At 35.7% G+C, this 16,557-nt stretch overlaps 1 protein-coding gene across 1 annotated transcript in view; it reads right to left on the reverse strand.

Moving 5' to 3' along the window:
* TMPRSS15 (transmembrane serine protease 15) overlaps positions 1 to 16,557 on the reverse strand; it is a 112,220-nt gene that overhangs the window by 35,850 nt on the left and 59,813 nt on the right. The window contains exons 16-19 of the mRNA XM_026501038.4: positions 15,348 to 15,473; positions 13,101 to 13,241; positions 2,604 to 2,714; positions 971 to 1,103 (exon numbers count right to left, since the gene is read on the reverse strand). Of these exons, the coding sequence (XP_026356823.3) occupies positions 971 to 1,103; positions 2,604 to 2,714; positions 13,101 to 13,241; positions 15,348 to 15,473 (511 nt within the window). The remainder of the gene's footprint in view (positions 1 to 970; positions 1,104 to 2,603; positions 2,715 to 13,100; positions 13,242 to 15,347; positions 15,474 to 16,557) is intronic.

The raw sequence follows: 16,557 nt of genomic DNA on the forward strand, positions 1-16,557 counted from the left end.
TATGGCTTTAACAAATGTTTATTTAATACCTATATTTTGAGACAATGATAAGTCTGAATGTTAGTAATGCAGTAATGGATAAAATAGGCATAGTTCCTATATTTATAGACTTTATAGTGTAATATGACAAGACAAACTAGTAAATAATATAGTGCTATAAGTGATAAAATAACCATCCATGATCTAATATGGTTAAATCTCCCAAATCATGAATACCAAAGGATCAGAATGCTGAATTCGAGTTGACTATGCAACTTAAAAGAAGCAGATTATTATTACTATCCCCTTCTATTTTAAACCTCATTATTTTTGAGACTTATGGGAAGGTAAAAAATGAATATGGTGAACCTGTATATTTGATGTACTATATTATGACAGACTGGAACTATAATAAATTTTAGGTGCATCATTAATATGGAATTATCATTCTCATTATGCTTCTTCAAAAATCTTGAAATTTTACATAACTTTTCTCATAGTACTTATACTGCTACAGATTTTCCAAAAGCATTATTATGGAAATGTCGCAAAGATAACAAAAGCATGTTCTCTAAGGACCCTCGTGATTAGTTTTATACATATACACACACACACACACACACACACACACACCACATATAGTGATACAGCGTAGAGTATTTCATTTTCTTTGATTTCTATAGAAAATATTAATGACATGAGAAATGCTCATGTGTAAGCAGACTACAAAACAGCATAACACAATATTTTGTATGATTTTATAATACAGTATTCCTATACACTTACGTTTATATCATATTTATAAAAAGGCTATTAACAGTGGTTGTTTTTGAGAATGGTGTTAATCAAGATTTTTATTTTCTTCCTTTTTCTCATGTGTATTTTCCAAATTCATAACTTCCATAAATTTTAAATGTCTTAGTAAACCCAATTTGATGCCAATAAAAAAGTTAGAGAATCTCTTAAAACAGAACTGAGTAGAATTACTTACCCTAGTCCCAGCAGCTGACAGACATCATTCGAAATCTGGGTGGTCCAGTTGTCAGCACAAGCTACATGCCATATGCTCAGGATTTGGAACTGCACCAAACCATTGTTGCTCATCGTGCCGTTGAAAAGGCGCACTAAAGAGATTCAATCACACACAGGGTCACTTTGACCTAAGTTGTTAAAAGTAAATGATGGACTCTAAACTACATGTGTTGGGACCCCTGGGTGGCTCAGTTGGTTAAGCATCTGACCCTTGATTTCAGCTCAGGTCATGATCTCAGGGTCCTGAGATCGAAACCCCCCAAGCTCTATGCTGGGGGTGGAGCCTGCTTAAGATTCTCTCTTCCCTTCCCTTCCCTTTGCCGCTCCCCCTTCCTTGCTTTCTCTCTCTCTCAAAAAAAAGTAAAGTACATGTGCAATGTTCTTAACATTTAGAGTTTAGAGATTGATTGTAATTTTTCTTAAGAGTGTGTTAAGTTGAAAAATATAAATTTGATAGACTTAACTTTGCTCTTTCATATAGCTATAAAAATGGGAAAGGCAGAGATATGGGAGTTTATTGCCTATCAATACAGAAAATAAGCAGAAAAAAAAGTTATTTGTGAGGAGCATGTCTTACGAGCTAGTCTCTGAAAGAAGGAAAAGTCAAGTTCAGAAACAACTTTAAGCACTCTCCTCCCCACCCCCCATTTCTTTCTCTAGAAACTAGTTTCTTTGGCCTTGTTCTTCAGCTGTTTGGTTTCTGTCGTCTTCCCCACCATCTTACAAGCATGTTGGATACAGTACAAAGGCTGTGAGTGACTAGGCAGGGACTGGGCAAGGCTAAGCTAGTTCATCAAACAGGTGAAACATCAGCCATGATAGTTTTACCACAAACACCATACCGTAATTCTGTAAGTCAGTGTTATTGTTTATATTTTTTTCCCTATTCTGAGCAAAATAAGCATTGACTTTAAAATTAGACAGACTTAAGCTGAAAAGGCAACTCCAGCCCTTACAAGGTGTGTGGTCTTTGACAGCCACGGAACTTCTCCAAGCCTCAGGTTTCTCGTGGCTAAAAAGAGCTAATTCTTATTATGTTCAGATTGTTTTACAGTGCTGTGTTGTAGTGTGTGACACATAATAAGTAGCATTACGTATTTGCTTAGAAATAAAAGCAAGACATATTAACAGTAGCCACTGCTCATCACATTACAGAGATCTAGAAGTGGGCTAGACCAAGGACTCAACAAAGCAGAGGGAGTAGGTACTGAAGAACCAAGGACGCAAGGGAACAAGTCTAACACAGCTCTAAGTAAACATGAGGGGGTCTCCCGTGCAGGCAATGGGCAGAGTATCAGTCATTAAGGGCGGTATGAGAGGGCCTGGTGCAGGCCATTGTCTCTGTGATATTTTATACTTTCTATGGCAATATGGGTTGTCCTAGACTTATAGTTACTAAATGTCAAATTTAAATAGACAAACAAAAAACAGGGGTCTGCATGTGAACTTTTCTCCTAACCAGAATAACGTTGGAGGTGCTAAAATCGCTGGGGGATGACCACACCCAAAAGCACCAAAACGTGTCCCGATAAACACATTCCTAAATGTAGAGGCTGAAGCGACAAAAGTGTTTTCCTAAAAACAGAACATACCGCAATGTGCTTCATCTGAGCCATCCGTACAGTGTGGACGACCGTCACAGAGACTCATCAGGGGAACGCACTCTCCATTCTTACACTGAAAGTAGTCTTCCTTGCAGGGCTCTAGAGAGAGAGAATATTCATGTGTAGGGTGAAGAGGTGACAAGTAGATGATCCTGTGGTATCCATCCCACTTCTGCCGCTTTACACATCAGCCTTTTCCTGCAGTGCACGGTTGAGCTAGGTTTAATAGCAACTAAGACTATATACACTTAGTTGCTCAGAATAGCTCTGCAATAATAGTGTCAAAGCCAGAGATGTGGCTTGAGACAAGTGTGGATAAAACCTTAGGCATCTTCTTTGCAGCAGAGCACAGAGAAGTTCTAAGAGATGGCCAAGAGGTTTAGGATACACGCCTCCCTCACAATCTCTGTTAGTCTGTTCAATAAACTCCTCCACCCCAAACGAACATGCAAGCAACAACCATTGGAATGTTACACAAGCATAAAAAGATCTATTGATCCCACCATCCAAATGATACATCCGAACCTATACCATAGAGAAATGTGGAAGTTGCCTTCGGGAGGGACCAAAGTTGGACCAGGCTGGAAACAGTGAGATCAGTTAAAGCATGGATCAGGTGGGGAAAAGTAGTCACAAAGAAATGGAATCTCTGCATTAGCAGTAATTGGTTAGGAACTTAAAGATGGAGCTCCAAATAAGTAAGTCAGCATCGGAGTCAAGAGAATGTGATTGGCATATGAAGAAACAGAAGAAAAATGAAAAGGCTGAACAAGGAGGGAATTGAGTGGATCTGGAGGTAGCTGGTGGTTTCCAGAATTCGAGTCGTGCAAAAACAGGCCTACTGGACATATTCATTGTTTGAGGAAAGAGGATGTTGCCGTTTCTGGGAACTGTTTGATCTTACAGGGTTTTATGCAGGGAGAGAAGGGTTTGCTCCCTCAACATGTTTTCTAATTGTGGGCTGGGGAAAGATCGCTACTTGGCAGTACTAGGATCTCTGTTGAAGGCCACATGGGATTTGGCTTCCCTGAGAAGGGAGATAGTAGTTGGGTATGGAGAGGCTTGATGTTTCTTCCCCTACATCATCATGGGTGATCATATGCGGAAGCAACCCTTGATAAAAATAAGGAAGAGGGAAACCTATATTTTGAAAGCTACTATGGATATTACTCATAAACTATTCTATGTTTTCAAGGAGACACAATTCTTGTTAAAGTGGTTTCAAAACTGAACTGTATTAACCTCCGTATGGACTTTCTCAATTTATATTGACCAAATGTAATGGCATTTGAATCATTCCTGTTGTTTTAAATCTAGGTTGTAGCCCCAAATCTGAGAGTACCAATCGATACTGTTACACTCTAAAAAGAGTTACTAAATGTAGCCATACTACACTTACTAAAACAAAACAAAACAAAACAAAACAAAACAAAACAAAACAAAAAACCCAAATTGGTCTAGCAACTACCAATACTCATCACCTGTTTCCAGGTATATACATATATAAAAAGAGGATTAAAGTTTCTTCTAAAAAGACTGCATAATGTCCTTGAAGAAGAGCATTTTCAAGGGAGAGAGGGGAAGATGGTGCATCCAGCACACCAAGTGAGGAAGGCTCCAAGACAACAATTCATATTGAGTTGCCTTAAAGGAGGAAGCCCCTCACGCACACCCCACCGGAAATGTTTTTACACTGAAGAATCACAAGGGCTGGTGCTTCCATGGGATTAATGCAGGAGCTTTCAGACTTTTTTTTGTCAATTTGTGTGTGTGTGTGTGTGTGTGTGTGTGTGTGTGTAACTAAATTAAACACCCTATTCTGTTCTATTCTATTCTATTCTGAATTTTATTCTATTCTATTTTGTTCCATTCCATAATAAGAAATACTGATCAAAACCAGATAAATTGATTTCATGATCAGCTTTTTGAAAAATATTGGACTAAACTGAAGTATAGTGAATAACTTCATAGGAGGTGGTGACTTTAGTTTCTTAAAAAGTTTGTGGGCATATAGCTGTACAAATAAAGATTTATGCTCACTTCCTGTGTAATGAATTCAAAGTCAGAAGTTAAGCTGGAACTTCCCTTGATGGTAGTTAGGGACCAGGAGAGAGGGTGGCAGTGAAAATAGCCTAATTTTCTCCATGTGGGAAAAGTGCATGAGTTTCCTTTTGACCAATGACACTGGATAATTGAGTGACAGCTGCCTTACAGGACAAGCCGTCTCCAACAGAAAGTGGAGAGATAGAAGCTGGGGGTAGGGGAAGAGTATAGATTAGGAGCTGAGTAGGGCTATGGGAGATTGTCTAGAAAGAGTATTACACATGCCAACAGTGTAGTAGTCCCAGGGAAGGGGGGGCAGGAGAGGAATGCTCCAAAGAACCCACAGTTCTGTCCTTCAAAGGAGCTAGCATTTGGCCAGGAGCCACTGTTAGCCAAAGGAAAAATACAGTGGTGATAGAATTTTACTGTTTGCCTCTCCTCGGACACTACAGCTATAAGAAGATGGAAGGGAAAGAAGGTGGAAAATGAGTCAAAGGCAGTATTTTTACTCTCCTCTACCTTAACTTGTTAGGCTAAAGTTTGTACCAGAACTGGGAGATGAAAGAAACTTTGAACTAGATGATATTAAAGTTTTGATGCTGTATTTGACAGTACATCTTAGTATCTAGAAGTCAGTCTTAATTACCCAGTTAAGAAAATTTAATACCTAACATAACTAGGAGAGTGAAGAGATCTGCCTGAAATATCCAGGGGCCAAAGGGAGATTTGAAATAAAGTAGGTGGAGAAAAAGAAGTTTCTTCTGTTTACAGTTTTGTTGAGTCCATTCTATAAGCTGAATATACAGTTTACTAACTGAAATACCCACATCTTTACATGCCTGGCATAAAGTGGGAAATCAGTAATATCTGTTTAAACATTAAGAGAATTAATTCATGTTAAATGAGCAATATGCCTCAAAGTTCAGTACGAACCCTAGTAAGAGTTGACGTGACATAAATACATTTTTTAAATTGGGCAATTGATTGGCTAATAGTGACTCTATTGATTTGCGAAACAGAAATATATTCTACAAATTATGAGATAAAATATGCTTGCTTGTATTTGAATGGTGGCTAAAACATAAGCTCTGGAATCTTATGACCTTGTTTTAATCTGCAATTTAGCCATTTTCTTTATGTTTATGTTCAACCTTGAGCAAATAAATTACTCTTTCTGAGCCTTAGTTTCTTTGACTGTCCAATGGGAATAAATACTATTATGTCTTGGGTGTATTCTGAGAGTCAGTTAAAGAAAAGAAATGTATTTGGGGGGGTGCCTGGGTGGGCTCAGTCAGTTAAGTGTCAGACACTTGGTTTCAGCTCCGGTCATGATCCCAGAATCCTGGGATCGAGCCCCACATCGGGCTCCCTGCTCTGTTGGGAGCCTGCTTCTCCCTCTCCTCCTGGCTCCTGCTATCTCTGTCTCTCTCTGTCAGATAAATAAATAAAATCTTAAAAAAAAAAAAAAGAAATGTATTTGGTATACCAGTATGAATATATTGAATGTTCAATGAATAATATTCTCAACAGCAAAAAGAGTAACACTTAGCAAGCATCCCTTTCACTGATATTTTAAGTTAATGTTCTCACTTCCATGTTCCAGTTGCGCTCCCTTCCCCTCAGATAACCGTATCAACAAACAAGAAAGCATACTTAATCTTTTCCTCTGGGTCTCTTAAAATAATAATTGGAGTTGTCTCTACTTTATTGTAAACTTTGAAGCTTTGCAACCCATACTACGTCACATTAATTAAAAAAATATTTTAAGGAAGACATGGCTGGACTGGTTGTTTCTACAAATCTCTACCCCAATGAGAGAAGTAGGTTACATATATCAACTATAATACTATTAGGGATGTTCTTGTAAATGTAATTATCAATTTGTTTCACAAATACATAGTTTTTAACCAGATTAGTTAGATGATAAATGGGCGAAGACAATTTCATATTCTACAGGCAAGCATTAATATTTTTACCGACTTTATATTTTACTGTCCACTATTAATTTTCCTTTAAAAAGCAAGAAGGCTTAAAACTAGGTATACATGTATTTGTATTTGTATATTCTATTTTAAACCTATACTTTGATATATATTATATTTATTTAAAAAGTTGACAGCCTAATTACATATCCATGATTAAATATCTTAATACAGAATGTTAGTCACGATGAGTTATTTTTAAATTATCTCATTACTTTGTTTTCATAGCTTGTTAAAATCATTATGCAAAAATGAGTTCTCAATGCCAATAATTTAATCATAGATAAGTTTATTGATTATTTTACTCATTTACTAGTGTCATCAGGCTTTATTTACTTAGTAAAGCGCATATTTGCTGAATGGAAATTTAAATTTCTGAATGAAAATATAAATGAATACATGTATAAAGATCTGAAAATTATAATTTATTTATTTTTGTGCTGTGGCATGAAGCTGTTGTGGTTATATCCTACGAATCTAGAAAAAAACTTGCTTCTGTAAAATGGATGCATTCAATGAAAAAATGCTGAATGGGGCAAAATGATCTCTTGTTGCTGCACTGAGTAGAAATTATAAGTTCTGAAGAAAATGTGAATAAACTCTTTCAAAATTTTCCTTACATGCATGAACGGGATTCCGATTCTTTGCAACATATAGTAGTTCGGCTTCATTAAGAAGTCTGTAATCCAGAAGTGTAACTCTCTGTGGCCTCTGAAATCTTACTTCCGATCATTTTATGCCCATAGTGAGAGAGGGAAGAAGAAATATTGCGAAGAATTGAATTTTCCCATCTTCTTTTTATGAAGTCTCCAGTAGCCCTGCCTCATTTAGTCAACATATGCTTGGCTTTAAATGGAACCGAATTGATCTCTAAGGCACATGCCACACAATCTGGGGAGGGCTCTAAACCCCTAAATGTAATCAGCTGCCACTGATAAGCACTATTGAATTCCAAATTAAGACCCTGAGCATCAGAAAAGAGCAATGAGGGGACATTTATGGGAGACAGATCTTAATAAATCTATATTTCATATGCTCTAGTTTAATTTACAAGGAAATGCTAAAAAATAGGATAAGGAAAGGAGATACAAAAATATGCTATACAATTGTTTTATATTTCAGTTGAATGCATTGGAAGGTGCCCTTAAAATATCTCAGAAGATAAATGATGTACATAAACGCTGAAAATTTGTGATATCCTTTTCATACTTCTTTCTAAAATGATCCTCAAAGCAGGGCACCATATAAACAGATAAGTATGCGCAATCTCTCTTTCCATTACCAGCTTGATTATCTTCCACTGCCAATTCCCTGTTTCTATAATTGCTTTCCCGTCTTTTGGTGTAAAAATCCCGCTGGGAGAAGATTGTGCTGATGATGACTCATTCACTCCATTTTCTACTCCGCAGCAGCATCTGTCCCTTGTCCAGGAGGCTTGGGAAACCACGTTCCCAGAATATTCACCACACAGTCCTGGTCATGGAAGCCTCCATTCTAGCTTCATTCAGGAATTCTCCCTAAATGATTTGTTTCTTGAATAACAAAATCATAGTAATTGCAATCTAGCAAATGAGTAAACGAACATGGACAACCCCTACACCAAAAACTTGGGATCTATTTCGTGTTGGAAGTAAAAGATTGTGCTCTTTAGGCTTTCCCTTGAATAGAATTGCTTGTGACATTTTTCAAAATCCTTGGTGTTGTATTTATCTCATAAAAATCTACTAAAAACCAGAAACTGTCATATTTTTGTTGGAAGAGATTTATTGCTGTATTTCTTTTTGTGATCTATTCTTTCCACATCTTTCCTTTGCTCTCATTTATAAAAATATTTTTTTCTCTAAAATTTTGTATCAAAATGGTTTCTTTTTTGCAGATGGTGGAATGCCCAATAGTTATTCCAATTGCTTGGATTTATGAAAAAAAATCCATTTCCCTATTGGTTGGAGTTAGTTTTTTATCTCATTAATTCAGTTGGTTTTATAATTCATCTTTATTTCTTTAAAAATATACTTTTTCTTATTTATTTATTTGTTTATTTTTTATTTATTTATTTATTTATTTATTTATTTATTTATTTATTTATTTTCTTTCCATTTCTAAGAGTTTGGCTTTTTTAAATTCCACCTACATGATATTATGTTGTATTTGTCTTCCTTTGACTTAGTTCACTTAGCATAATGCCCTCAAGGTTTATCCATGTTGTCACAAATGACAGGATTTCCTTCTTTCTCAGGGATGAATAGTATTCCACTGAATACAATGTACCACACCACTTTGATCAATTTATCTGTGGACTGACACAGGCTGATTCTAGATCTTGGCTATTGTAAATAACACTGCAAGGAACATGGAAGTACAGATATCTCTTCAAGATTCTGATTTCATTTCCTTTGGATTCATACCCAGAAATGGGATTGCTGGATTCTATGGCAGTTCTAATTTTAATTTTTGTGGCACCTTTATAATGTTTTCCATAGTGGCTGTACCAGTTTGCATTCCCATCAATAGTGTACAAAGGTTCCCTTTACCCCACATCCTCACCAACACTTGTTATTTATTACTTGTCTTTTAAATAATAGCCATTTTAACAGGTCTGAGTTGATATCTCGTTGTGGTTTGGATTTGCATTGTCCTGATGATGAGTGATGTTGAGCATCTTTTCATGTACTTTCTGGCCATTTTTATATCTTTTTTGGAAAGAAAATTATTCAGTTCTTCTCTTTTTCTTAAATTCAGATTGTTTTTTAATTAAGTTTTTAATTTTAATGCTTATATAGTTAACATAGATTGTTGTATTAGTTTCAGATGTACAATATAATGATTTAAAAAATATAATACTTTTTCAAAAGTTTTTTCCATGACATCATTCTTGGAAAAAATTTGGGAAGCCCTCTTCTCCAGCAGAGTAGGTATTAGGTATTTTCTTACACTTCTTTAAGGTACTTTGAAGAATTAATTCTTTTGCAATCAAATAATAGATGGCAGGTGCCAAATAGATGATATTGATGCCCATACATTAAATTCTTCACAAGATCTTCAGAAATATCACTGTATTGTCTTTAAGTATTCACCATGAAATGAGTAATATATAAAGCTGAACTGATATTTTAAAGACTTATTTATTTGAGAGAGAAAAGAGGGAGAGGCAGAGGGAGAGGGAGAGAGAGAATCTCCAGCAGGCTCCCTACTGAGCATGGAGCCCAACATGGGGCTGGATCCCATGACCCTGAGATCATGACCTGATCAGAAATCAAGAGTCAAATGCTTAACCAACTAAGCCACCCAGGTGCTGATCTGATTTTTAACACATGTGAAAAATGATTATATTTATTCTGTTTAGGAATTTGTCAAAAACATCCTCCTAAAATTTAAAAATTTAAATAGGAAATTTTATAAGACTGATTGTTGCTTATTAATTTTTTACAGACAGCAGTAAGACTTTGTGATTTTTAGGCATTTAATCAGATCCAGCAAATATATAGTTTTCCCCCCTTTATACCTTTCACTGTTAGTTTTGTCTGGTTCTTTTCGTTTGGGAATGCTTATTATTTTCAAGTTGTGGCTTGGTGTTTTTTCCCTGCATGCCACTGTAGATTCTCACATTTTTCCATCTCCTTATCTATTGTTTTTGTGTTCTTGATCATGCTTTTGTGCAGCAATTTTTGTAGAAACATGGATATTTTGGTGCCAGAGTGTATGGACAGGTAGGCAATCAACCAAATTGTGCCATTTATGCCATTAACAAACACCTCTAAACAAATCAGAAAGAATAAGTTGGTTGTGGTAGAGTTTCAACAGGAGAGTCGTCTGCCCTAAAATGGCCATCGTTTTCCAAATATCTTAAGGGGCAACTGATTTGTAATATTATTTTTGGGGGAGCAGGTGTTCAGCAAGATATTAGAAGCTAAAGTTAAATATTAATTTTTTATAAAAAATTAGAAGTCATAATTTCAGGTATAAAAATAATACTGAAACAAGTTTGTGTCTTCTATTATTAACTAAAATTCTTTATTATATCATTTACTTTCTATGTAACAATAAGAACCAATTAGATTTTATCAACAACACACATCCAAAGTCTTTTTTATCTTAGAACTAAATATTATATATCAAATTTCTCTCATCCATGTCCATTACTGATCTACATTTTAAAAGTATCATCAGAAAATCAAATGATTAAGTTAAATCAAATGTTGAATAAAATTAAAATAAAAATAGTAGGTACACCACAAAGAAAAAAAAACTGGAATAAAATATTGGCAGACAAATGTGGTTATCATAGTAAAATCAGCAGCAACAGAATTTTCAAGGAACAGAATCAGTAGCTTGATTCAAAATGATAGTCTCTTTCCATAATTTGGCTATTGTTGATAATGCTGCTATAAATATCGGGCACAAATGTCCATTGACTGATGAATGGATAAAGAAATTGTGATATATATATATATATATATATAATGGAATATTACTCAGCCATAAAATAGAATGAAAACTTGCCTTTTGTAATGATGTGGATGGATCTGGAGAATATTATGAGAAGTGAAATAAGTCAGTCAGACAAAGACAAATACCATATAATTTCACTCATATGTGGAATTTAAGAAGCAAAACAGATGAACATATGGGAGGGGAATAAAGGAGAGAGAGGGAAGCAAACCATAGAGGCTCTTAAGAATGGAGAACAAACTGAGGGGTGATGGAGGGAGGTGGATGGGGGATGGGCTAGATGGGTGATGGAAATTAAGGGGGACACTTGTGATGAGCACTGGGTGTTATATGTAAGTGATCAATCAATGAATTGTACACCTGAAACTAATATTGCACCATATGTTAACTGGAATTTAAACGAAAACTTGACACTGAAAACAAACAAAAGCAAAACAAAACGATAGTGTCAAAATTATCTTGATTAATATTTTTCAAAGCAGTGATATGGTTCTTTCCTAAATTAGTTCCTGACTATATATATAGTCTCTCTCTCTCTCTCTCTCTATATATATATGTTATACATAGTCAAACAAATATATATTTATAAACATATACTTTCATAAATATATAACATCTACTGCTACTCTGATGTCACTATATTTTTTACTCCTTTGAAAAATAATTATACATATGATTTTAAAATAAGTAGTTTTAATGTATAGAGTATTTTAAATATTGTCATTTTCTACATTTTCTCCTTTTTTATGTACTGTATTTTAAGATAAAATCTAATTTTCAGTAGATCTCAAAGTCTTTATTGCTATTTTTTATACTGTATATTTATCATAGTTCTTAATATCACTAACTGAATATTTTGATTGATACATGTCACTGTTGCTTAGAAGTCACAAGTAGCTGTTTCTAAAACCAATCATGAAATCCAGAAGGGCAGGTTAGCTGATTGGGCTATCACTCGCTTCTGCCTAAGCTGGTTGGATAATACTTGCTGTGGCTTATTTTCATGGCCAGAGGGGAAACAAGATACAGATCCACTTTGCAGTAAAGCTGAAAGCATACAACTTCCAGAGATGGAGTCAAAAGTCTAGGCTAGTTGTGAGTGGAGGAACAGATATTTGTACAGCTGGATCTGAGATTAGATAACAGGCCAGACGAAGATCATGCTTTGACCCTACCACTTCTCTAGATATTCTAGTTGAAGACAAACTGACCACAGTCTCCCATGGAAAGGAAAGATAGATAAAGGAAGTGACATGTATTCTGTCTTCCGGACTTATTTGCACCAGCAGAGAACCACAGTGGAGGGGGAGTAGTACAAGAAAAATCATAGTCCAAGGGAAGGAGCACGTGATCACAAATTCTCTGTAGATTGTCAAAGGCAAAGTGGTATACCCTATCCTGTATCTACATGCACAGAGATACAGAGATATCTGTGATGAGCAGGCAGGCAATTTTGTGTTTTCCTGCTGATTATATGATGGTATGATACAAATATAGGATAAGAAGGCTGTGCATGACAGGAGTATCAGCATCAAGTTCCTTCCTCCTTCATGGCAGCAGCTTTATCCCGGTTGTCTTTAAAAAGTTAATGATGTTAATTTTTTAATTGGATGTTGTTGGAATCCGAACAGCTCATTTGCCTGACTCCCTGCTGTTCTCTGAAAATGCTTTTGGCAAAGGGAACTTGACAGGTCGTCCTCCTTCTTCATAGTGCCAAGTAACCCACTTTTTAACATTGAAAATGGCCCTCTTAAGTGAACAAAATTCACGACTTTATACCCCATCAAAGAGCAAGTAAACCTGCTGAAAATGATGTGGATTCCTGCTTTGAACTGACTTAGGCAGCGGTTATGCAGATGTAAAGGAAGGAAGAAAATCTCTGATAAGATGACAAAGAATGAGTGTATTCGAATGCAGACACTGAAGTCATATTTAGGCTTCGAAATACTACATGCTTTTATCGTTTTGCTCCAAAAGTTATAATGCAACATGTAATCCCAGGTGCACATACCTGGAATCCCCAAGTAGTAGCCAGTGGTGAAGTTTGCTTTAAATCCCCCTTTTGCCAATAGCTTGTCAGTGATGAAAAGTACAGTCATTCTATTGGTGGTTGAGAACACGTCCTTTACTGGCCCAGGCCCTGTGTACACAGCTGTTCCAAATGAAAGCAAGATAATCACTGATACGGTTCTTTGAATCTAGAAGAAAACATACCTGTTCTTTCAGTTCCATCTTCTAGAGGTATGCAAATTGCAGCATGGCTGCTCAGGAAGTGACCACACGTACATAATTGTGTACTTCCTTTTGGATTTTGGACACTGCTTCTAGGAAATTGAATGATGAATTCCTCATGATATTATCTGGCTTAGCACTACTACTATTCAAAGCTCATGTTATTCCCAGAATAAATGATTATATGACTGCTTTTAAAGACCTTTATAAAACAATAGAGATTATAGCTTTCCTTAGCAAATTTTTATCTAAATTTATTTGATATTTTTTGTGAGTCGAATCATTAACCTAAGCTGAAGGATTTGATTAATTAGATACAGATAATACAAACCTCAGTGGTGGCTTTCAAAATGTTTCCCACTAAGTCCTGGGCTTTGGGGGTTTCATAAATCATGGAATATTCTCTACTACACAATAAAGTCTTAGGCTAATTAAAAAATATGTTCCTATACACACACACACGCTATATTAAAAAAAAAAATATATATATATATTTAGAGAGGGAATGGGTGAGGGGCAGAGGGAGAGACTCTTAAGCAGGCTCCAGTCCAATGCTGGGTCTGATCGCACAACCTTGAGATCATGACCTGAGCTCAAATCAAGAGTTGGATGCTTAACTGACTGAGCCACCTAGGTACCTGTCAAATTATTAGATATTTTATGTATTAGAATCCCTGAAAGTGATTGTTTCAAAAGAACTTCTTGCCTACAATTTTGAAAACTACAATTCTGAGATCTTCTGGAATTCTTATTTACTTTTCAATGATGTAAATATTAAGAGGTGAAATGATGAAAATGAATTTTTCTTAGATCATGAGAACACTGAAATTTTCATTAGGACAATATAAACTACGAATGGGAAAACAAGTCAAAATGTGTACCTAACTGTGTATATAAAAATCGAGTTTGAATTTCCTCAGTTCTTATTAGCACTAGCCCCCCAGCCCCGCTGAGTTTTTCATTGTTGATGTCTTCTGTGTGTGGCTCTCAAAATCCTCTTCTAGGAAACCTGCACTTTAGAACTTTGTGGGAATTTGCTGAAGAACCCTGTGTAAGCAGTGATGGATTAGTATCACTGGGAACCCTCTCCACCACCCGGTCCCTGTACTGCTATAGAAAGTTCCCTCTGATCTTCCTCCATTTGTTGCTGTGTTCATGGGATTGCTTCCTGATTGCACAGCTACCAGGCCCGATTTTGTAGGACATGATTAATATGAGACCAAAGCACAGTTTGATAAAACACTTTTATTTGTGAAGTGTGGTTGTTTCATGCACTCCAGTTGACCCTATAAACATTTTCATAATTTAATGTATTATTTATCAAGAGACACTTTCCTAAAAACTGGTACTAGTTAAATAGGATATTAGCTATTACATTTGACTGATAGATTTTTATTATGTTACCATGTATTTTATGACCTACATACAAGAATTTCCTCTGGAATAGTACACTTTTCTCCCATATCTATTTTTAAAAATTAGTAATCAGTAGAAGATAGGGTAAAATCAACTTTGGTCAATATTTGAATCATTCTCAGATACAGAAGCAGCTGGTGCTAGAGACACAGACAATCAGAGTAATAATGAAATGTAAATAAAAAATCACAGAAAACTTTTGCATAAAAACACAATTTGTTCCTTTAGTTTGAAGTGAAACAAAACTGGATTTAATAGCTATTTTTGGAAATATGATGTACACATAATGCATATTAAATTGAGTAATATACATCTTTTAGCTCTTACTCTCCAAGGGGTAATGCTTAGTAGTAAATTAATATAGCTGGTAGAAACTGCTCACGCAAAAATATTAATTCTGGTTTGCCAAGAACGCTCGAGAAGAATATTACTCTGTCATTATTGCAAACACTCATTTTGGAAGCTCCACATAAAATTTGACATGTTATTCTGCTGTTGTAATTTCATTTTGCTAGTTGTAAAAGAGTGATTACAGTTATTGGGAAATGCTCTCTCCATCAATCCAATGTCAAACCATATAACTTTCACAGTATTTAAATTGCAGACTTACCTAAGAGCAAAGAATCATCTCCTCCACCATCTCTGATCTCCACTACATCGGCAATATTTTCTAAGTCAAATTCTTGAAAATGAAGTTGTATATTCTTTCCATTCTGTGCATTTAAATTCCAAACACCTTCAAAGTAATACATGACAACACAGTTTAGAACATGCTTCTTTTGATTTCTCTCAAAAGTTTCAGTCTTTTGGGAATTACAAATTTCTCTGATTTTTCATATGAACCTCTCATGTCCCTCCACGGCATCCTGCATTTTCCCTTATTGTTACAATAGCTTGGGCATTTTGGAAAGCCTGACAACTTATCTACATCTTCATCTAGACTGTGTTATGTTTGCTTCTTCTTTTCTCACTTCAGTGCCTAAAAAATAAAGTGCCCAATGAATATTTATTTAATAAATCAATAAATTTAATAAATTTCTTTAAATTGTTCTTTTAATATTCCACTAACTTTCAGAATGTTTAGATCATTACATTGTACAAATAATATGTTTAAAAGATGTCTTCAATGTGAAGTAGAGATGATAATCTCTGGTTCCTCATACAAATCAAATGAGATTCATGGCTGTTTATTTTTTTGGATCAGATAAGTCCCTGGAATTGTGGCTCTAGTCTCCTATGAAAGTGATACTTCCTTATCTCTGGGTCATTTGAAGGAAGGAAAGTTGACATTTTCTAACAATACATTTTTCACTGTCATTAGGGCATTTCTTTCACTGGTAAATTTCCCCATTTAGACTGGTGCTGCTATCTTAGGTGTGGCCATGGGAAGAAGTGTCTGTTTCCCAGACCCACTGAAGTGGAATATTTGTGGGCTGTGCTGGGTAATTGGCATCTTTAACACAATTTCTGCGCAGTTTGAATGGGCTTCTCCAGTTAGGAATATTGGCCAGGAGGTAGGCTCTGTGCAGTTTTATCAAACTATTCTCTCTACACTTAAGATTTTTTAGTAAATCCTCATTATTTCATCTTTTTTAAAAAACTTATTTATTTATTTTAGAGAGAGAGAGGGAGGGAGAGAGAGAGCACGCAAGTGGGGGGAGGGGCAGAGAGAATATGAGAGAGAATCCTCAAGCAGACTCCTCACTGAGCGTGGAGCCTGTGATCATGACCTGAGCTGAAATCAAGAGTGAGACACTTAACTGACTGAGCCCCCCAGGCACCCCTATTTCATCTTTTATACTGAGAATCTAACTACATTG

This window comes from Ursus arctos, unplaced genomic scaffold, assembly GCF_023065955.2.
Source record: "Ursus arctos isolate Adak ecotype North America unplaced genomic scaffold, UrsArc2.0 scaffold_4, whole genome shotgun sequence".
NCBI classification, from domain to species: domain Eukaryota; kingdom Metazoa; phylum Chordata; class Mammalia; order Carnivora; family Ursidae; genus Ursus; species Ursus arctos.